This window comes from Aegilops tauschii, chromosome 7 (assembly GCF_002575655.3).
Source record: "Aegilops tauschii subsp. strangulata cultivar AL8/78 chromosome 7, Aet v6.0, whole genome shotgun sequence".
NCBI classification, from domain to species: Eukaryota; Viridiplantae; Streptophyta; class Magnoliopsida; order Poales; family Poaceae; genus Aegilops; species Aegilops tauschii.
In genome coordinates, this window is record NC_053041.3 from 38,642,060 (window position 1) to 38,666,197 (window position 24,138).

The 24,138-nt window shown below is 44.7% G+C and overlaps 1 protein-coding gene across 1 annotated transcript; it reads left to right on the forward strand.

The window, feature by feature from the left end:
- The first annotated feature begins 22,012 nt into the window (after positions 1 to 22,012).
- On the forward strand, positions 22,013 to 22,918 carry LOC109774171 (uncharacterized). The gene is made up of 3 exons (XM_020332886.1): positions 22,013 to 22,093; positions 22,177 to 22,317; positions 22,691 to 22,918. The coding sequence occupies exons 1-3, from the start codon at positions 22,013 to 22,015 to the stop codon at positions 22,916 to 22,918; spliced, it is 450 nt and encodes a 149-aa protein (XP_020188475.1).
- The last annotated feature ends 1,220 nt before the right edge of the window (positions 22,919 to 24,138 follow it).

Genomic DNA, 24,138 nt, shown 5'->3' on the forward strand with positions numbered 1-24,138 from the left:
AACCGGCTCTAGCATGCTTTTATCCCGTGTTTTTCTTTACCAGTGATAATAAAGATTAATCTAATTAAATTACTCTGTTCACAGTAAAATCTTTTATATGAAGCAATGATGTCCTCTGGAGGACACTATAATGTAACACATACATATAGCTATACAAATGGTAATAGTAAGAGCATATAGCTATACAAGTGACAGTTACAAGTTCAATAAAGCATGGGTGATCAGAAATACAAAAGTAGTAAATGAATGAATGATTGATCATGTGGGCAATAATGTGTGTTGGAATAAGCCACGGCGTGTGTGGTCGGGCTCGTCGGGCGAGACGGATACGCGCGGGACGGGCGGGACGCACTGGTGTCGTCGAGCTCGTCGGGCTCGTCGGGCGCGTCGGTGGCGTGCGGGACGGGCGGAACGTGCGGGACGCAGCAGGGTGGCGCGTGTGTGTGGGCGGTGTGTGGCCACGTCAGGTTCGTAGGTGCGTCTGTGTGTGTGAGTCCGTGTGTGTGTGTGTTGGAGTTAGTTAGCCTGACATGCATGTAGTGTGGAGGAGCTGTGCATGCAGGCTGTTACGAGCAGATGGATCGAGCGCGTTGTGTGCGCGTCGTTGGCCGGGTGGATCGCTCGCTCCGCTATGTGCATGTATGCGCAGGAGACGTGGGCGCTGCGTAGTTGTAGGACTACAAAGCCGCGGTCGCGATTATGTATTCGTTGAGAAGAGTTGGGGCTCTGGGAGGAGTAACGGGGCTGTGAAGTCGGGTGAAACTTCAGTGTACTATGTGCTCCTCCTTCTTCTACCTTCATCCATCCGTGTGAGGGAGCGGCAACAACAATTGGTATATAGAGCTTCGGTTCGGGCGATCACCGGCGACCATGGCGCTCGTCCCACACGGCGGCGGATCGGCGACGATGGCGATGCCGATGCTGACCGCGGACAACTACACGGTCTGGGCCATCAAGGCGCAGGCGATCCTCGACGTCCACACCGTATGGGAGGCGGTGGCGCCGGGCGACGTGGCGGTGAACGCCAAGGAGGACAAGCTGGCGCGCGCACGTTGCCGGAGGATGTGCTGCTGCAGGTGTCGACAAAGCTCACCGCCAGGGAGGTATGGGACTCCCTGAAGGTGAGGTTCGTCGGCACCAATCGGGTCCGCGCGGTGAGGCTGGGGACGCTGCGCGGCGAATTCGACCGGATGAAGATGGCGGACGGCGAGGAGCTCGACGTGTACGGCGGGAGGCTCGCGGCGATGGCGGCGAGGTACGCCAACCTTGGGGAGATGCTGGGTGACGCGGAGCTCGTCAAGAAGCTGCTGGATACGGTGCCAGATCGGCTCTTCCCCGTCGTTGCCGGCATCGAGCAATTCCACGACATGACGACGATGGCGTTCGACGAAGCGCTCGGGCGGCTACGTGCGTTCGACGAGCGGGTTCGGCGCCGTGGACAAGACGGCGGCGAGCGAGGGGGTGAGCAGCTGCTCATGACGGCGGCGTAGTGGGCAGCACGGGAGCGTCGACACGGCGGTGCTCGGGACGACGACGACGGGCGCAGCGTGGCGTCGGGGAGCGGCGGCAACAGGAGCCGGCGCTGCTACAAGTGCGGGGAGCACGAGCACTTCCGACGCGAGTGCCCGCAGCTGCGGAAAGGACCGGCGGCGGAGCAGGCTCTCTTGGCTGGCGCCAACGTCGACGACGATGGACTCCTCTAGGCAGTGGCTTAGGGTGTGTGTGTTGAAATAAGCCACGGCATGTGTGGTCGGGCTCGTCGGGCGTGATGGATACGCGCGGGACGCACTGGTGTCGTCGGGCTCGTCGGTGGCGCGTGGGACGGGCGGAACATGCGGGACGCAGCAGCGTGGCGCGTGTGTGTGGGCGGTGTGTGGCCGCGTCAGGTTCGTAGGTGTGTGTGTGTGCGGGAGTCCGTGTGTGTGTGTTGAAGTTAGTTAGCTTGACATGCATGTAGTGTGGAGGAGCTGTGCATGCAGGCTGTTACGATCAGATGGATCGAGCGCGTTATGTGCGCGTCGTTGGCCGGGCGGATCGCTCGCTCCGCTACGTGCATGTATGCGCATGAGACGTGGGCGCTGCGTAGCTGTAGGACTATAAAGCCGCGGACACGATTATGTATTCATTGAGAAGAGTTGGGGCTCTGAGAAGAGTAACGGGGCTGTGAAGCCGGGTGAAACTCCAATGTACTGTGTGTCCTTTCTTTTTCTACCTCCATTCATCCGTGTGAGAGAGCGGCAACAACAGTAAGTAATCGAGTCCAGTGAGACAACAACCAAGAGTAGTCTACTTTATCATTATAAAACAACACCACTTACACCAAACGTTAGTATAGTATCTTGTTCATCTCAGAATCTAAGAGACATAGGAACAAGGGAGTAGATGGTAATTATGGACACCGGGGAGGAATAAATTTGATCACATATACTATATCGGTACTTTTGAAGATCATGCTAGCTGCAGAAGCACATCCCTGTATGGAGAAAATTCACTTTATTAGAATACCGACATGAATATGACAGTGTAGTGCAAGACGGTGTTGATCAGCGGTGGTGGCTGAGGTGACGGGAGGCGATGATGATGTATGATATAGTGGTCAACAGATAAAACGTAAGTGCCACCACCGTTTGGTCCCTCTCCTCTCTTGCTCGCTTCTGCCTCTTCCTATATTCATGTTTCCTATTCTTGCCTCATCAGATGCCGTTCATCTCCATTGCTCACCGGGGGCCTCTTCGGCGGGTGATGTAGCACTAGTCAGCACGGGAGGAGAGATAGCTCTCACGGATTAGGATGTTGCACATCAAGTGAACCGGTTGGCGGGCCGTTCAACGTGTTGATCTGTTGATTTGTTTCTAACATATCCTCCGTGCTGCTATATTTTCTGAATCAGTTGGTGGTTTACATTAGCAAGTACTATCATTCTGTCACTTTTGAACCACCATTACTGTATGTAATTAGTCCTCTAAACTATAAAACTATCATATAATCATGTTAATATCTATGATGTAACTTTTTATCGATGTACTTTGAGTCTAATGCAATAACATACATAGTACAAATATGTGAGTGAAAGGGGCGCCTCCCACCTGGCACCGCCCCAACTTTCTATCAGCCAGCGATACCGGGCGGCACCCCAACCACTAGTTTTATTAATGGATGGCAATATCCACCGACCATTCGCTGTTTGAGAAGTCATTTGCGAAAGACGAGGAAGGTACTATTAGTGTTAGTGGGTGTGGAATTTTCGTGTTAGGGCATGGCAGTGCGTTAATTTTGAGGAAAAATTCTTTAGAGACTGTCATCCATGCGATCAAGATCATGTGGCTGTGGGGGCATTCACTGGGGATTTGTTTCTAATTAACGTTTGCCTCACATCTATACTGTTTATCCATAAAGGGCGATAATTTAGCAAAAATGCTCTTTTGATCCCGAGCTCATATGCTCGTGAACAGTAAAATCCAAATAAACAGAGAAAAAATTTCAAAAAATTCTTTTTTTTGTGATGAATGTTCTAACTGCGTGCAAAATTTCAGGTCGGAAACGACATTTGCGAAGGTCTTGGCAAAAAGAACAAAATTGATGCTCCAAAATGCTTTAAACAATATTATTTTTGGAGCATCTTTTTTTTACCGAGACCTCCACGAATGTCATTTCAACCTGAAATTTTGCATGCAGTTAGCATTCATCAACAAAAAAATTCAGATATTTTTTTTGATTTTTTACTACTTTTTTTGATTTTACTATTCATGCATGAGTATGTGAGCTCGGGACCAAATACTTCATATAGACTTGGTAACAATTTCTCAGTCGAAATAAGAGAAAGAGCAATACCTCCACGAACATGTAGACAGAAAAAAAAGGACACTGATAGGCGCCGGTGCGCCCGGTCCAAATTTCGTCCTGTCGCCACGCGGGCCATAGGATACAGCGCACTTAAACCGTCCAGATTAATTTCTAAACGTTCTTTGTCTGAAAAAAAATTGCTTAACGTTCTGAATAAAAGTGAAACACGCTGGAACTGTCTCGTCGACCTCCTCGACTCAGAACTCTGCATCCCATGTTTTCCGGCCACCCACGCCACTCGACCCCGCTGGCGCTCGTGCCACCGCGCTCGCCTGTTCTCAGCCCTCACTGTTGTCAGCTGCGAGAATGCGGCATGAGCCGGTGAGTTCCCAACTTCGACTGCAGCTCTCTAATGGCCGGTCCCAGCAGCACGCGGTGACCGTGGTTGCGACATCCCATCGTCACCGTCTCCAGCTCACCGCCGTCATCGGCCTGCATCACCATGTCTCAACAATCACAAAACTTAGCAAATGTTTTTCCAAAAAAGCCAGTAGCAGCAAAAAAAAGCGTCTGTTCCAGCAAAATAAGTCACCAGTTCCAACAAAAAATGAGTCGCCGCCCGTTGGTTGTAGCAAAACACTCTCTAGTTCTAGCAAAAACAAATGTTGGTTCCAGCAAAACTTACAAAGGGTTCCAGCAAAAAACGTTACCGTCATAGCACGCCGCCTTACTAGTTGTAGCACGATGCCTTGCCGGTTGTAGCACGTAGCGCCGCCGGGTCACAGCTTCTGGAGGCGCCGGTTGCAGCTTTCTCTGCCACCAGTTGCAACCGTCGCTTCGCCGGTTGCAGCTTCTATAGGCGCCGGTTGTAGCTTCTGCAGGAAGCCGCTGAAGCTTTCCCGGCCGCCTGTCGCAGCCCATCGACTCGCCAGTTGCAGCTTCTGCAAGGGCCGATCATAGCTTTTGTAGGAGCCGGATGCCTGCCGTTGACGGTTGTAGTTTCCGCCATAGCCGGCAGCACGGGGACACCGTTATCACAGCTCCCGGCCACCGCCGTTGCAGCTCGCGGAGTCGCTGGATGTAGCTTTTGACGTCAATGGTTCCGGCACCAGCGGACAGTGGTTCGAGCACCGTCACGTGCTGGTCGCAACACCACCACCAGCGGGTCATCGAATCCACCCCTGGGCAGGGGATCTCGGCGCTCCCCGCAGCTCGTGATTTTCGGCGACATGTGGCGGCGTCGGCTCTACCGTGCGCAACACAGCGTCTCCACTCTCTCCGCGCAGCACCTGACTGTCATTAGCGACCAGCAGCAGCGGGACAAGCAGTCGTGCCGCAGCGTCACTGTCACCCACCCCCCCCCCCCCCCCCCCCCCGATCGAAGTAGCGGATCAGCGGCGGGGCTAGGCTAGGTAGGGAGAAGCTCCGGTGAAAGCAACGAAGCAGAGAGAAAGAGTGCTTGGGGCAAAATGAGCGGTGGGGAACGGATGCGAGAGGATAAGGTTGGGAACAGACCCGAGAGAATAAGGGACCTGTTTGGATACTCTAACTTATCTAGAGGTTAGAGTTAGTTTCTAGCTCATGACTAACCGTAAAATTACTCTAGCCAAAGAGCTGTTTGGATGACAGGGTTAGATTGATAATAAATGCACTAGAAGAATTAGCTCCAATTAGCACCTCTTGGGTGGGATAGTTTTTTTGGGTGGGTTAGATGCAACTAGCTCAAACTAGCCCTCATGTTTGGATACTTTAGAGCTATTTGAGCATAAACTAGATCAAACTAACTCTACCCATGAATCCAAGCTGAGATTTTTTAAAGTAGAGCGGCGCTTGCTGCATTGTATGATCACACCCTATCGCACATGTGTCTGGTGTGACCGGCGCAAAAGCTTGGCTGGCCTGCCGGCGTAAAACGTTTCCCAAGAACAAAGCGCCGTCGCTCTCTCGCGTACACTCCCCTTTCCGCGTGCGAGCCCAAAGCTCTTACTGCAGTCCCTTGTTGGTTTCCGCATTAGCGCGTGCCCACTGTAGTCCGACTGAAGGTTTGACCACTCGATCCGATTAGCCCCAACGGCGCGGTCGCCGTACTTTCGACTCCGACCCCTGCACGCGCATTCTCAGCTTCCAACTTCGATCCGGAGGCGAACACGCACAGGTCTATACCGCGAACCTATAAATCCCCAACCCGGCGTTCCGTTGGCCCACAACACAAACAGAGCAGGGATTAATTAGCACCCGATCGAGCAAGCACTCTTGATCTCTTGATCCGGCGAGCGGCAGCAGAGATCAGAATAAGGGAGTCCTGCAGGTGCCTGATCCGGCGAGCGGCAGCAGAGATTAGCTGTATAGGACTTGGATCAGTTTGATTTTGGCATGTACCTACTTGTGATGATTTTTTCATTTCATTGCACTATTTGACTAGTAGTGTATATGCATAAGCTTCAATACATTTGGGAGGGATTTTAGTTTTAATGTATATTTCCTAGTTTGGGGTTTACATGGAAGTGTTCAACGGCAAGTACTCCCTCCGTTTTTATTTACTCCGCATATTAGATTTGGTCAAAAGTCAAGCTTTCTAAACTTTGACAAAGTTTGTAGACAAAAACATTAACATATATAATAACAAATCAACACCATTAGATTCATTATTGAATATACTTCCACACCATATACATTTGTTATGGTAAATATTTATATTCTTTTTTATAAACTTGAACAAACTTTAGAAAGTTTGACTTCAGTCAACACTAATATGCGGAGTAAATAAAAACGGAGGGAGTACAAGAGAAAGAGAAATCCCCGGGTATGCACCACAGCACGATCCACCGTCCATCCGGCAGCCCACCGTCCAAACCGCATTAGCATGTACCAGCCCCTTGCAGCAGCGTTGCAGCTATCTCCCCACCCCACAGAGCAGCCTATCAAAGGTTCTTAGATTGCATAGTACAGCAGCGTATGCATGGACATGCATGAGAGAGAAAAGAGAGAGAAGTTGCCTAACATTTTCTTGGTCTGTATAAATTATTAGATTTTGTAATCCAGGTATCTTGCCACTTTTCAGTACTAGTCCGGACGCTGAAGACATGCGGCGCGTGATGGATAAGCTTTGCAACACAGACATCATAGCGCGTCACCCTTCAGTTGCTACTTAGGAAGCTCCTGAATTTTCGTTATTGGGAGCCTGCGTGCTCATTGATTTGGGCGCTGCACCTTGTTATTTCTTTTTGCTGAACTTTGTGTTGGATCGTGTGAATATTGTTACTTCTTGTGTCTTTGTTCTATGAATATATATAATTCGTCTCCACTTTACGTTGTCATCAGTGGAGAGTGGCGGGAGCAGCACGTTTGGCTGGAAAAAAATCTGTGGGAAAGGGCTTGAGCAGTGTAAAAAAAGCAGTAACGGGTGGCCACCATTTCTTGCATCAAGACACGATGCGGGTGGCAGCGCCACTACAGAGAGGTCAAATTACCCAGATTATGTTATCGCATACGTACAGTTAGGACAAAACACATGTTTGTGAATGGTTACGCAATGACACATGATACTGGATTATGTATTGTCTGTAAACGAGTTTATCATGACAAACAATTTTTTAGGGGTAACTATCGCCATGGAAAACATATCACAAACGGCGAGTCCACATGAACCGTTTGTCCTGAATCATAGACGATGCACCCAAAAGTTATGCGTACTATGGTGCATGTCCGCACAATTTTTTTTTTGTATAAAGTCTGCCAGCAGGTGGCACGGTTCTTTCAGCAAAACTGTCTGCGATAGTTTACAATTATGCAGATGATAGGCCAAGTAGAACTGTGTGCACAATATTGCAAACAATTTCCCTTTCTTGGTGGTGTGCGATGGACCTTTCATCGCACATATTTTTGGAGATACAGTTTGATTTTCATATTGTGTGCGATGTTGTTATCACACACAGTTCTTAACCACCGTGTGCGATTGGGGAGCTTAATAGCACCGTCTTGTACTAGTGTGGCGCCAAACTAAACCTATAAATAATGCAAGATTTACTTTCTAGAACTATTTAGAGAGATGGCCAAGTTCCCTACCACACTGTTCAGGGGCATGCGCGTCTCCTGCCTAGCCACCGCCGACCTGAAAGGAGTCCCGATAGCATGCGCACATGGCTACCCAACCATCGATCTCTCAGACTACCTAGCAGAAACCTACCTGCGGAGGATCCCAACAGTATGGCCAGCAGAAGAGTGCAGAAGCGACAAGCTAGCAAGGGGAGCCTGGCAGAGAGCTGCAAGGGCGCGGAGTTAATATGCTATTTTTTTCTTCTTCCTTCCTCTCTTCGCTTGCGGCTGTTGGGGTTGTTGAAACATTCGTTTGAGTTTATTTTTCTCTTCTCTTTGATAGGTCATGTTCAGTTTTGTGGATCACTGTTGGATTTTGGGCTTGGAATATCATGTAAGCGCGCTTAATGGAGATGCGGAATTATTACTTCTACTAGTAAAGTTGATAGGTGGGAATTTGATTTCCCCGTACCACTTTCTTGATTTTTTATGTATGGCGACCATGTTTGATGTTTCCTAAATTTCAACCTTAAACACGTTGCTTACAAAACTGATATACATACTTAGAAGCACATTGCTGAAGTGAAGGTTATGAACAAGTTCTTTTGTGTAGGAGAGATGTGGCTTCACCGTATCAGCCGCAAAGTGCTACACAAGAGCGAGACTCAGCGAGAGCAACCAGGTAATGGCAATGCACCAGAGAGTGGTTTAGTTCCTCAAGAACTGGTTGATACGAGTGAAGTTCATGGCCTTACCGTCTATCAAGACATCGCGGTATACCAAATCCTATTAGGAGGCATATCTGCTAGATTATGTAGAGATAATCATAATATGCCACGTTGCTAGATTCGCTGAGCAATGGTTGCTTCTCTACCGATGTCTCCAATTCTACTGTGTTCCTAATACATCTTAGACAGACACCTATTCATGTGCGGTCATGGTAGGCAGAAAATATGATGGTAACGAGAAGAAGTGAATAACAATGTAGATATAGCAAGGCCAAGAAAGGAGACAAAAAGGAGGAGCCCACATATTTCTGCTATACCACATGCCTGGAAGATTGCTATTGCCCATACTTTAGTTACTCGTACTTATGTTTCACGTACAACATGCCTTATCTTTAATAAAGGAGTACCAAGTACGCCCATCATGACACCATCAATCAGTTTTCCTTCTTTTTCTGTAGGCATAGCAAGTGGAAGATCCCCTGCTTTCTCCAAATTTTCATATGCATCACCAGTTTCATGTCTTTTATTTATGGACCAAATTTCTAGCTTTGTTCTTCTCATGTTCTCCAGTGAGAGCTTCGCTACAATTTATTTACATACGAAACATATCGGGTCGAGTCACTTGAATGACACCAGTGATGCCTAGATCTGAGAGGAAAACCAAATTACGTGAATAACGGTGATTCAATGTAAGCAGTTCCTAGACATTAGTGAAGATCACCAATAGTCTATTTCTTGTTATCTCTTTGACAACCAGAACATCATTGGAAGGTAGAGAGCAAAGCCAAGAAAGTACAGAAACAAAAACCTCTCATGTTCATCCACACATGGAATTTTGTTGTTATGTGTGTAATCATTATACACATAAGCATGTGCATAACACACCCACTTCACACAGTCACACAAGCACATGAACACATCCGATAAGCACAATAGAATTGATGGAGACCAGGAATAAAATCATGAATCTCGCTATATTCTTGGTGAATCTTGATGGTAGCATATATCCCACCGCTAATTAACTAATGTTGAATGTAAAAAATAGCTGCTTTTCTGGTTACTGTGTCAAAAACAGTCAACAGATTTCCACGTTGTCTTATTTGAGCAATTGGTACATCACTCTTCTTTTGTTTATTATAAGGACATGGGTAACTCAAGATATTATTATTTTTAGTGCAAAAGCCTAATGCTAAATTAAATCTACATTACTTTGTTTCACTAGTCAAGAAGAGATTGCTGACCCCATGAGAGATGCGTCGAACTTCTCTTGTGAAGAAAAAACTCAACCTGGCCAGAGAGGGATGTCTACCTTCCACTAGTAGAAAACAGGGCTTTGGTTCGGCCAGAAAAGAGCATTAATCCCGGTTGCATTATGAACCGGGACTAATGTGAGCATTAGTCCCGGTTCGAGCGGCTAGGGCACCGTACAGGCATTAGTCCCGGTTCAAATGGGACCTTTAGTCCCGGTTGGTGCCACGAACCGGGACTAAAGGGTGCGATGCCCATTAGTACCGGTTCGTGGCACCAACCGGTAGTAAAGGTTAGACCTTTAGTCCCGGTTCGAGCCACCAACCGGTACTAATGGGGTTTGAGGCATTAGTACTGGTTCATGGCACGAACCGGTACTAATGGGGTTTGAGGCATTAGTACTGGTTCATGGCACGAACCGGTACTAAAGGTCCCATTTTCAAACTCTCCCCCCCCCTGGATCGCCTTTTCAGTTTTGTAAAAAGCAAAAGAAAATGATAAAAACTTCAAAAATTAAAATCCTTCCAGATGTAGTTATGTTACTACATGTACTAGTTAGGAAAATTTAAAAACTTAAATTTGGACATGTTTTGCCAAAAGTGTAGGAAAAATGTAAAACGGCTATAACTTTTGCATACGATGTCAGAAAAAAACGTATAATATATCAAAATGTTCAACACGAAAATCTTCATCCGATTTTGACTGCCTACGGCCTGTTTTTTTGAATTTTGGTCAAACCTGGTCAAACTGTGGTCAAACAATGGTCAAACTAATTATTCAAGAAATATTAGTGTTACTAAATAATTATTTTAGTTTTTTTGAATTTTGGTCAAATCTGGTCAAACTATGGTCAAACTGTGGTCAAACTACTTATTTAAGAAATATTAGTGTTACTAAATAATTATTGTTTTTTAGAACAATAGTTTCAAACTCAAACAGTGAAATGTGTGACTTCATGCTCAAGCTAAATTCCTGAGGGTTAATAGGATTGACATCTTACTATTTTTAGGAAAACAACAAGTGCAGACTTGGAAACGAGGGAGAATAGAACCCGGAAGTTAAGCGTGCTCAGGCTGGAGTAGTGAGAGGATGGGTGACCGTCCGGGAAGTTAGATGATTTGGAATGATGAGGGGTGATTAGAGATTAGAGGTTAAATTGAGCAGTGATGAGGGGTGATTAGAGATTAGAGGTTAGAATAATTCAGAAATTTGAAAATCAAAAAAAAATTCAAATTTTTTTTAAAAAAAAATTCATAAAACTTACCAACCGGGACTAAAGGTGGACCTCCAGGCAGCGGCCACGTGGAGGGCCTTTAGTCCCGGTTCGTGTAAGAACCGGGACTAAAGGGGGAGGCTTTAGTAACGACCCTTTAGTCCCGGTTCCAGAACCGGGACTAAAGGCCCTTTTTCTAGTAGTGTTCCATTATAACGCCATTTTGCTATTTCCAATAATTTCAAAACACCGCACGAATCTTAATGAAACATGGGTCCTAGGATGTCCCTCTTTGACATGCAGTCCATCAATGAGAATTTGTCTTGATGTCCCCTTTTCCCACATCATCTTGTACACCCCTTTTGCCAGATCTTATCATGTTCTATGTATATGATTTATGGGATGGGGATCTACTGTGCTAACATGTTAGAATAATTCAGAAATTTGAAAATCAAAAAAAAATTCAAATTTTTTTTTAAAAAAAATTCATAAAACTTACCAACCGGGACTAAAGGTGGACCTCCAGGCAGCGGCCACGTGGAGGGCCTTTAGTCCCGGTTCGTGTAAGAACCGGGACTAAAGGGGGAGGCTTTAGTAACGACCCTTTAGTCCCGGTTCCAGAACCGGGACTAAAGGCCCTTTTTCTAGTAGTGTTCCATTATAACGCCATTTTGCTATTTCCAATAATTTCAAAACACCGCACGAATCTTAATGAAACATGGGTCCTAGGATGTCCCTCTTTGACATGCAGTCCATCAATGAGAATTTGTCTTGATGTCCCCTTTTCCCACATCATCTTGTACACCCCTTTTGCCAGATCTTATCATGTTCTATGTATATGATTTATGGGATGGGGATCTACTGTGCTAACATGTCATATCAAACATGTGGATGTCATAAAGTCATATGACGATCAAGTGGATGAATGGAAGAACAAAGTTTGCAATCCATTATGCCAAAAAGGATCTATATGGTGTATAAATAAGTCTAGTGGAAAGCATTATTCACTATACCACAAGTTGGCAGACTATCCTATATACTTAAGTTGTTGATCCCCACTACTTCTATTTTTTCTTAATGCACATATGCCACATCACCACACATGCCACTTTGTCGTCCCACCATTTCTATTTCTCTCAAAGTGCATGAGAAATGTTACTTACACTATTCTTTCAACATGCACACATCCCACTTTAGCAAGCCCACCACTTTTATTCCCTCAACAAGGAAGATAAATACTATTTATTTTTAAATATATTTAAAAACAATGTAATAATAAAATATAATAAGCTATATATGTATTTCTAGTCTTTATTTTTTTGAGCAATCGGGCAGGAGAATTGCCTTATCATTAAGAACAATTGTTGATTGTGGCAGGGAGAAGTGGCTCCCTCTCCTCGTGTTCTTCGGTAAAGAGGAGGTGTGAGCAATGATTGGGGTGGGGAGATGGGGCGGGGGGGGGGGGGGGGGGGTTGAAGCGGTTGTTGGTGTGAGGTAGACGCGCTGCTCCATCCTGCCGGCGAGGGGTCAAATCCTAGCGCTGCCCACGGTGTAGGAGGGGATGTAGGAGGGGAGTCTGGTAACGGGAATGAAATGGATATAATTCATACCGAAAATAACCCTCGAATTTCTACCTAAAATACCCCCCTCCCCCACAGTTTGAGAGGGAAGGCCTAATATATTTGATATTTTAACCAAAAATACCCCTCGGGCCACGATATAATAGTATAATACACGTGAGGTCAGCGTATTGCATCCAATCTGGACCGTCCAAGCCGGTCTGATGGATGGCCCATATTCACTAGAGGCCGTGTAAAAAGGACTCGATACTTGTGTTAGGGATCATCATGATCTTAATTTGTGCTCGGGAAGACACCCCTTAAGATGTGCCTGCAACGAGAAGATGTGTCCAAATTACTTCTTGACCGATTTACGACCTACATCAAAAGTCACATGAATGTACTCCTTTTACCGTGCAATTTTACAATCTTACAGTCCATAAGTAACTAGCCATCTCAACTCTCTATTGAGATGGTTTTAGGCTATAAATCATGAGGTATTTGTTTTATATGGGCAATTTAGTGTACGGTTAGAAACATTTTGCACCCAAAAAGTCCACGAACGCCGTAATAGGCAGAGCACCGTCCTTTTCAAGTAGTTGGCTGCGTACCTGGGCATCTCTTACAGTACACCAAAAAATGGTTTTAGGGCTGGAGAAAGAAGGTTTTTCGTCTCCAAAAAAATTTCTGCTTTTCCAGCAGATCAGACACTAAATAAATATGTCAACTTTAGTTGATATTCTTGGCAAATTAGAATTAACTAGTCGTCAACCCGTGCATTCGCACGGGCCGGTTATGTATTATTTTCTTTCAATCTATATTATGAACAACTTTGGTTTTATGATATTAACCACTATACTTGATATGTTAGTGAAGCATATTTGTTTAGAAACATAGAGATTTACAGATGGAGGTATGCATAAGTTATATGAAATTAGAATATAAAGCCACCAAAGCAATATGTTTCTATAACATAATATCACATCATATTGCTGAAGGTTCACTACATGAAGAGAAAATCATGCATGAAAAATAATATCATAATAATATGTTTGCCGGTCTCACTTGGGAAGGATGTAGAGCCGCCTAATACACTGCTTATTTCCTCCTGCATATGGTGTGAATTTTTTACATGTAACTATTTGAAATATATTTAAACAATCCATCTTTCAGATAGTTAATCAATATGACTTCCATTTGCCTAAATATTTTTCATGTATGCTTATTTTATATCGAATGACATATATGGAAGTGGAATTATAAAACACAGGCTATAGAACAATAGAATCTTTATGTGACATTTGATAGTCAATGGATGACAGATATAAACGTGCAGGTAAACTCCTCTAACTACGACCCATATAGTACTATATAGAACAATATTCAAAATATGGTCGGATGATTATCTTATTAGCGTATATTTTCTTTGTGCATGTTTAGATATTGAATATCAGAATATCAAAGTAAAATACTTTTACTTAAAAGGTGGCATTTTCTCGTCCCCATAAAAAATAATTAGCCTTTTGTTGAACTTTTTCGAAAAATTTATGGAATTCTTAACTTTAATGCATGGTCTAGTTAATTAATTTTGCATTTGATCCTATATTATTAACATAGAACCATGTGTTTTGTACAATTATATTTGAAAGAACCATCTTTTCATACCAAATTTATTTGAAATAATTGAGTAATGATAATAGTTGGTAAATAATTGAGTAATGAAAATAGTTGGTAAATCATTCAAAATAATTGAGTAATGAAAATAGTTGGTACATAAAAAGCATACCTCATTCAAGTTATTTAAGAAACTATGAAATGATTCAACAAATAAGTTGTAATTAGACAGAAGGCACAACTTAGTGTATTTGGAATTTGAAGAGCGTCACAACTTCAAGAAAGCCTTTTGTTGAACATCATAGAAAAACCTGCACATAAAACTATTTATTTTAGTCAAAAAATATATTCAAATATGTTTAAAATTGAAATCTCGATCGTAGATAGTGCAGATGTTGTTCACCAGAGAAGATAGTACTATGTGAAAATTTTGCTTTCAAGTTTAGTTACAGACTACATGTCAATGTTACATTGTTATTAAAGAAATGTGCCTGGATGAGTGCTCTATTTGTCCTTATGTATAAATTTCTCTTGGTTGATTTGTTACAGGGGATAACCTTTATGAGGGCTCGCTCATTTCCATTATTAATTTTGCAGCAGTCCAGTTAAAATTAAAACTTTGAATTAGGGATGGCGGAGCTAACATAGTGGCGCTGACCCCAATGGAACTTAGAAATCTCTAGCATAGAGCTTAGCCATAAAAATAATTAGAGCTTCGTCCATGTTGGTCTTGTTTAATGACTTATAGTCATAGGCACCAATTTAATATAGACCAATTCCAATCAGAGAAATTGTTCTATTCTTCATCTAGAAAAGAGCAAACTTACTAAAACACAGAATAATAATTTCCCTACTACATTAAATACAAAAACATACCTCATCATGCATCGATCCTCACAACGTTCTATATTCGTCCTTGGCCATGACGTACTGCACCCATGCAAGTAAAAATTTGTGTACGCCATCCCACATATATGGTCAAAGTGGATGAAAGAAATTAAGGAGACAATCGAAAACGTGGGTTAGTAGCAGGCATGGTGCACATAAAAATTAGAAATCTAGCACACAAATTAAAATTAATATTTTGAATACAGCAACGGCGGAGCTGACATAGTGGCATTGGGGTCAGCTGACCCCAATGGAACATTGAAATGTAGCATAGTGCTGAGCCATAAAAACAATTTTTGCTTCGTCCATGTTGCTGGTAGTCATAGACACCCATTTAATATAGACCAGTTCCAGTCAGAGAAATTGCTCTAGTCTTCATCTAGTACAGAGACAAAGCAAACTTAGTAAAAAACAGAATAATAATTCCCCCACTAACATTAAATACAAAAGCTAATCCCGTCAGGCATCGGTCCTCACCATGCTTTATATTCAACCCTGCCATGACGTACTGCAATTGTGCAGGTAACAACTTTTTGTGTGCCATGACACATATATGCTGAAAGTGGAGGATAGAAATTGCGGAGACACTGGAAAACATGGATTAGTAGCCATCATGGTTATTAGGAGAGCGAATAAGAAAAACAAATACGTATGTATTGAATGAATGGCAGCCATGCACCAAGGATGAGATTGAGACACAATTAGTCAGATTATTATTCATGAACTGCCTGCCGCTCTTAGCCAGTCCACCACTTGGACAGCCTGCCGGAATTAGTCAGATTATACCTGTACGACCAGTTCGCTGAGTACGACTATGATTCTTCCGAAGTTTACGTACAGGACGAAGGCGGCCTCCTTGCCGTGGCGCAACTGCAGGCACTCCTCGACCTCCTGCTGTACTCGTCGAGCGAGGACGTTGCCCTGGCCTCCACAGCATCCTTGCCTTCGAGTAGGTCGCCGAAGCTGTTGAGGATCATGCCGAAGTGCCACCGATCGCTCTGTTTCCTTGACATCGTATCTCACCAGGAACTCGTCGGGTCATGCACATAGAAATAGGAGAAGAGGCAAGGCTGAGAGGAGCAAGGGCAGCCTCCTAGACTCAATCATCTTCACGTGAACGGGATGGAGAAAAAGACGATTTGAGGACAATATATCTCGTATGCAACACAATCTGTTACGTATATCTATGGAAGTAGGTTGGTCCACCCGAATCAATCTGTTATATTTTTTTTGAACGCAATCAATCGGTTCCCCATAACAACTTGAATATAAACGTTGAAAGATACTGACGTAAAAAATAAACTGTAACATGTTTCTTTTTGACAATTTGCAAGAAAAAAATGTTATTTCTCAACGTACAGGTATAGAGGTTGGGCCTCATATGTCAGGTTCTTTCTGAACGGTTATGTGCAAGGTTCTCATCGCTATGTCTTTTTTTTTCCTTGAGAGCAATAGATAAATAGATAGATTAGATCTACACCGTTATAAATTGGTCCCATCAGATTAACGGTTCCTAATTCCTGATTAACGTGGGAATTTTTGAGAAGTCAAGAATTAGTATAGGTATATATAGGTATAGATAGATAGATAGATATAGAGGTATAGATAGATATAGACTAGTCGTCAACCCGTGCATTCGCACTGGCTAGATTTTTTGTTAAAATGAATCACCTGCATTTTTAAATGGCATTTATTAAATTGATAATGAAAAGGAAACAAAGGCACTATGGAAGAACTATACGCACGCACATGTTTGAGGTACATGAACATTCCTACATATTGGGAATGCTCTAACTGTTTGGATATGGTCATAACCCACAGAAATAAAGTAACAATTAGGTGCTTGAACATATATCTTGAAAAGTCCATTAGATGGAACCCACTTGGACCCAGAGGTTCAAATCTTTTCGCTAATTTTGACTCCAACATATCAACAATCTGCAATAGGATCATTTTCTGTGCTGCGTCATTGGGGTACTTCTCGAAGCCCTCATGTAGGACCATGTGCAATTATACTTATAAACGTAACTCCATTGAACTTTGTACCATCTTGGTTAACAAATAGGAACCGAGGTAGGGGGATTATTCAGAGAAGCATACCCATGATAAATGCAAATTAAATGAACAAAATACTCTTTAATTCACGTTTAGTGATTGTAAAGCAGCAGCATATTTGATATAAATAACTTCAGTTGGGCTGCCATTAAAACATAAAAAATCCATAGCTCGCACTCAGGTTAAAAGCTAAAAGATTGGATCGGTGGTAGACTGCAGCCAACATTCGTCGGTTCATTATTATAAAAGAACAAAAATTCTCTCCTATTTAGAAATAAAATAACTATAATCAAAAACCTATGTTTGCAACAAAAGCTACCTGGGATCTAAGCCTCCGTCGAGATTAAAGCCTCGCAATCAAATACCTAGATTTGCAACAAAATCTACCTGACGTATGAAGATTTATTTTTACCTATATGTTCCACTTTTAACCCTTGCTTCCTTCAAATGCTTTGGTAATGTGATCAACCACACATTATTATCATACACCAACTCCCCTCTCCCCTCCCCTCTCCCCTCTCCCCCGAGGCGGCGGCGCCGCGCCGCCCCCGGGGAGTCCCCGTCCACACTGCCTTCAGCCCTCCCCCTGCATCGCCTCCCACTACCTCTGACGTCGTTGAGGACGCCGCGGGGCAAAGCCCCTGTGGTGAGGCGGCGCCGGCGGTAACACATGGGGGCAGCGGCGTCCATCTCCCTCCTCCTTCAACGGCAGTGCGCAGCGGGTTGGTGGTGGCCAGGAGATCTCCGGCGGTCGTTGGCGGATGAGATTTTGGCTGCGGTGAGATCTGATCTGGGCTTGAGGGGTTTAGATCGAGATCCATTGCGGCTGCACCTTGTCTCGACAACGGCAAGAGGAGATCCCCCATGGGTACTCTTCGTGGCGCGAGGACGTCCGGGTCTCTTGGCAAGGGCATGGTGGTGGTGGCTGCCTTCTCCACCGAAGGCGGTTGGCCATGCTGGTAGTGACGGATCTTGGATCCCACTATTAGCATCGGCGGCGAGTTGGGGAGACATAGTCGCCGGTGAAAACCGAGCCGACTCCAGTCATGGCGGGCGATGGCGGCGTCTACGTCGTTACCTTGATGAAGACATCGTCAAGCTACTATCGTCAACCTGCTCGTGCCGCTCCGGGAGAAATCCTAAGATCACCAGATTGGACGATGGCGGCGCAGCGGTGTCGTGTTCCCTATTGGGGGCATCGTTTGTGGAGCGGCGTCGGATGGAAGAGGCGTGAGGTGGTGTGGCGTGCCTTCTCTTGCGTCGACGATGGCGGGTCTCAGCGGCATGGAGCAGCTGGGTCTCGCCGGTGGGCGTGTGATGATGGACGAGCACATGATGGTGGCATTGTCTGGCGTCGTGGTGGCGTCGACGGCAGCTAGACCGGACAAGGTAGATGCAGCAGTACAACACTGAAGATGGATTGGTGGCAGGTGGCTGCGGCGGCCTCATACCCAGCAGGCGTCCTGGTTGAGGAGTGCACCGGACTGGTGGGTGCCCCATACCCGGCATGCGTCCTGGTTGGGACCTCGGGTCTTAGATGTTAGATTTGGATGTGAGGTCTGTTTGGTATTAGGCCCAGACAATCAGCATCCCTACATCAACTGGATAGGAGTAGCAACAGATGTTGCCTAGACGGTGTTGTAAGGTCTTGTGTGAATAATTAATAAAGTGGCTGCATGCATCGTCCAGATGCAGAGGCCGGGGGTCCTCCTCCTTTTATAAAAAAACAGAATTATCTTAGAAAACAAAATAACAAAGAGATATATCTAATGGATTATGTTTCCATTTTTTAAGAAATAGCAGTCCACACAATCGGTGTAAAAATACATGGCCATGAGGTATCCATGTAATCCATGGTCTGTTTCATTCATTTTTTCGATAAAGGGCGCTTTTATTAACTTAAAATGTAGCATCGAGCGGATACAAAGCATAAAGAGCGACACCCGGCCTCTGCATAGCTAAGATGCACACAGCCATCAAAGAAACAGTCTGACAAAAGATATAAAAAACGACAAAGTGGCAACAGTAAAGCCATATATATGGGGCCGAAACTATGCCTATGTCGACGGAGAAGCTGGACCGATTCGGAGATTATGCTGCCACCCATGTTGGGTAAAAACCTCCCTGGCCACCCGCTCCAACCGCATACACACCGCCTTGAACAGCAATTGGTACTCCGTTCGGTGCAGAGTAGACCACATACGAAGCTAGTGCGTACAGGAGAAGAGATTTTGCCATTAAAAACGGAATCATTTCTACATAGTCAAAGCGACCATGATCAGCTATAGAGATAAAACATGATGATCTATTGGGAGCGAGTACCTGATGTGAGTGCCAACGATATCAACATGCACACTGGACAAAACCATGATCTGTTGTCGCTATTGCTTCCATGAAGTATTACTTGTCTCTAGTTAGATGTGTTGGCCGTCGTCTTCTACGTCCCTGTAAATAAGATTTGAGGTATCTGTCAGGCGGTGCCATCTTATATATCCTCTGGGAAAAGTTGAAGAAAATCATTAAATGTAGGACCATTAGTCAAAGAGAAAAGGAACGGTACAGGAGTTGTCGATAGAGAGAAAGACGGGATTTTGGAAGTACGGGTTGACTCACATTGCACGGGCGCATGCATGTAAGCTGATTTTCCAAGCATGTGACCTATTCCAACCATATGTTGTTCCATCAAAAAAATCCGGCAAGATGAGTATGTAATTATGTACCAGTATTGCAAATATATTTCTTCAGGCTGCCAACGCAGGTGTGAGAGACACGATTGCTTCTCAACATAATCGTGATTGTACTGGACCCTATAAACGGCGATAGATCCTTCCGACCCGATGTATTTTCCGGCGAGATCCACACAACCTCCTGAACATAACGTACACCTCCAGATCGATGATGCACTTGATTCATCTTTGTTGCTGGAAACGGGCTGGATACAGAACACATGTGACCATGATGTGTTTAAATCTAACAAATAGATCTCATTAGGGTGGGAGAGAGAAGAGGTGGAGGAGATGCGCTGCCAATTTTGAGAGTCAGCGGCGCCGTGACATGAAGAAGAAAGAAAGAGGTCAGGGAGAGCACATCTCAGACCTGGGATACCGGCCGAGGGAACGCAGGTGATACGGCCGCGACATTGGCGAGGATGCGCTAGGGCAGTTTTTCTTCTTTGGACGCTATATGTGCTAGGTACGTACAAATTGGATATTTTGTCTAGGTTTTTTTTCTGAACTTTGTCTAGTTTTTTTTTACTTGTTCTAGATTGATTAGTTGTGCTCGGTCGTTGTAGTTCTGTGATAAAAAAAATATAATGCACAGGATGAGCTGTATATGATGGGATGAGGCGTATATTATATGGACTCTTTATTTAATCTGAGGTTGATTTTTTCTAGATTCAATGAGTCATCTGGGGTAGATCTAGGCTGTAATTATTCGGTCCTACCAGATGAACGACTCCTAAATTCTAATTAATCTGATAATTTCTTGGGAATCTGTAATTAGTATAGGTAGGTATAGGTATAGATAGATAGATAGATAGATAGGTAGACTACAAATAGTCTGTTATAGATAATAATATTACCTACATGTCAATAAAGAAATGAATACCAAAATTCCTATGCGCCATTTGGCTGAACTTGTTGGACACGGTACTCTCCCCTCTACCCTCCTATATATAGAGAGGTAGTGGGAAAGACAGAAAACAAAGCACCCTCGCTCTCTGGCGTGCCCTCTGTTGGGGCAAACCCGGTCTGGCGACGAACGCCGAGTAGCCTCCGACGACACGAACGCCGGACGGACCTCTCTCTCACACACACACACAAACGTATGGAGGTGGAAGAAGAAGATAAGCACACTGAACATAAGTTTTTCGGGCGACGAACGCCACGCCGCTAAAACGGTGCCACGCGGACGAACGGCACATGGGCCGCACGCACGGCCTATTCTTTTTTCTTCGGCTCGAACTGTCCGGCAACACACCGTAATACAACCAGCAGCACACGGGGGAGTTTATACATTATACATGGGCGCACACACGCACGACGCTGCAACCCCGTATGGCGCGCGATCCACTTTCACCGGCTGCACACACGACGCACTCTAATCACTAGCCTAACTAACTACATGCATGATGCCCTACGTACACCACGCATGCACCTTATCCTCAACGGCAACACGACCTGGCCATACGGACTAATCCACTACAAGGCCATCCGGCTCGATGCATGCAGCGCTACAGCTAACAAAGCTACGTGCATGACGCGCACACACGCTAATCTAACTAGTAGACTTATCCAAACAAGATTATGGCTAACACCCTCCCCTTGCCGCGTGCGTGCCCAAAGCTCTTACTGCAGTCCCTTGTTGGCTTCCGTGTTAGCGCGTGCCCGCCGTAGTCCGACTGAAGGTTTGACCACTTGATCCGATTAGCCCCGACGGCGTGGTCGCCGTACTTTCGACTCCGACTTCTGCGCACGCGCGTACTCAGCTTCCTACTTCGATCCGGAGGTGAACACGCACAGGTCCATGCCGCGAAACTATAAAATCTCTCCCTGGCGGAGTAAATTGCAAAAAAACACCACGGATGCGATTTCACAAAACCGTCACCTTTGGTTTTTTTTTCAAAAAACCACCACGTTTGTGCTGATAGTTTTCAAATAACGCTGATCGAGCGTTTTGCTGCATCTGATAGCAAACCTGACCGCTGTCAGGTGCCACGTGGACAGGGGGCGACGGCGGCCGTCACGCGCCGTTAGACGGCGTCGCACAAAGCCTGGTGCAGCCGAACCCAGTCGTCCATTCCCCTCGCTCTCGATCCAGTCTCTGCCTCCCATCTCTTCCGCTGCTCATTTCTCGCCGCCGGCCGCCGGCCGAAACCCGCCGCAGCCATGGTCGACCGGAAGGACGGCGAAACCAGCAGCGAGGACTCTGTGTCACCCCTCTTCAACGCCCACGACGATGAAACCTATGTGAGTATGATTTGCCCGTGGATTAGGGTTAGGGTTTCCATCGATTTGAACTTTGCTTTTCATTGATTTGAGCTCTATTGTAGATCCCGCATACCATTGTTGACCCCGAGTGGTGTGGCATTGTTGCCGGAGGACCGGTGTGCTGCCACAACGTTGTTGTGCACAGGGCTGTTGTTTTTCAAGGAATCAACACTGGCCGTAGGTTTTACGGATGTGGTAATGAGGTTAGTTGCAGGTTAACTGAATGTAGGTTTGTTTGTTAGCTGACAACAGTTTACTTAGTTATATGAAAATGGTGTATTATTTGGTGTTTTGATGAATTAATCTCGCAGGTGAAATGAATGGTTAACTCAATATATTTGGTAGATGAGATTTGGCAGGTTTTACTATGTTAACTGAAAATATTTTGTTGTGTTGTCTACTGAGTATGTGTGTTAGTTAGCTGATATCGTTGTCCTGCTATTAAATTTGTTATTTGTTCCATCATTTTAATTAGAACAAAGGTGTGCATTAGAACAAATTTGTTATTACCCTGTCCTGCTATCTCACTGAATTAGGCAGGTTTTAGTAAATGGTTATTAATTATTGTTATTACAGGAGGGAGACAATTGTGGTCTGGTTCAGTGGATTGACCCACAGTGGCCAGAACCCATGAAAAATGCACTTCGCAAACTTTGGGATATGTATGAGCAGAGTAGCAAAGAGAATGAATCCAAAGAAAAGCTCATAGTGAAGCTTGGAGAAGAGAAGAGGCTAATCCAGGAGAAGCACCACAACCACATCAAGGAAACAAGCATTTTTTTGCAACAGTTCACAAGAATGTGATGAAGGAGAATTACAAGAAGATTATGGAGGATGGTGATGTAGAAAGTGTTGTAGTTGAAGCCCATGAAGAAAGGGCTAGGTTAGAGAAAGAGAATATGGAACTGAAGACAGCACTCCAAGTGATCAAGCAGAGCAATGATGAGTTGGTTAGTAATTGGAAGAATGCTGTAGCAGAGCAAGGTATGGAACAGTTGAAGAAAGAGAAGAAAATACTTGAGTATATCATAGCTGATTTGCTTAAGGCTGGGGAGGAGAACAAGATGAAGATAAGGAAAATCAGTGAAATTTGCAATGAGTAAAGTATGATGTTTGTTGGTATTATGTGTTCTGCCTTGCTAGTTGTTATTTGTTGAACTTTGTATGGTATGGTGTGAAGACTATTGGGGTCCAATATGAACCTTAGTATTATGATGTTGAACTATGTATGGTGGTGTGTGAAGACTATGTTGTAATGTGCAATGGAATATTTGTTGAACTATATATGTGTTTGGAGCTATGATATTAGTTGAATTTGCATGGTGGTGTGTGAAGACTATGTTGAACTATATATGTGTTTGGAACTATATATGTATTTGTTGAACTATATATGGCATCCACCACTATGGTTAGCATACCCCTAGCCATATAGTTGAACAACACCATTTTCAACAGAATGTGAAGCCATATAGTTGAACAACACCATAACATGACATCAGGTTCACAATAAACAACATGGTTCACATAGGTTGCCAACATTACACCAAGTTCTAACTTGCCAGCACCACAACATAACAAGTTTGTCAACATGCCACATAGTTTGGCAGCAGCATTCAGCAAGTTCTAACTTGCCAGCAGCACAACAAGCACATAGTTTTCTCCAAAAGACAAGTTGCCAGCAGGACAACAAGCACATAGTTTTTCTACAAAAGACATGCCAGCAGCACAACAAGAACAGCAGCTAGATATGCTCTAATTTCCACTAGCATAGAAGTAATCCCTAAGTCTGTTAGGCCTCTTCCTCACCCTTCCATAAGCAGATTGAGCAGTAGTGGCAGTCCTTGGAGGAGCAAATGAAGACCTAGCTCTTGATGAAGTGGCTGTTGTTGCTGATGAAGAGGCTCTTGCAGCAGTAGAAGTAGGCTTGGGAGCAGTTGATGCAGTGGTTGTTGTTGCTGATGAAGAGGCTCTTGCAGCAGCAGCAGGAGTAGCCCTGGGAGCAGTTGCTGCATTGGCTGTTGTTG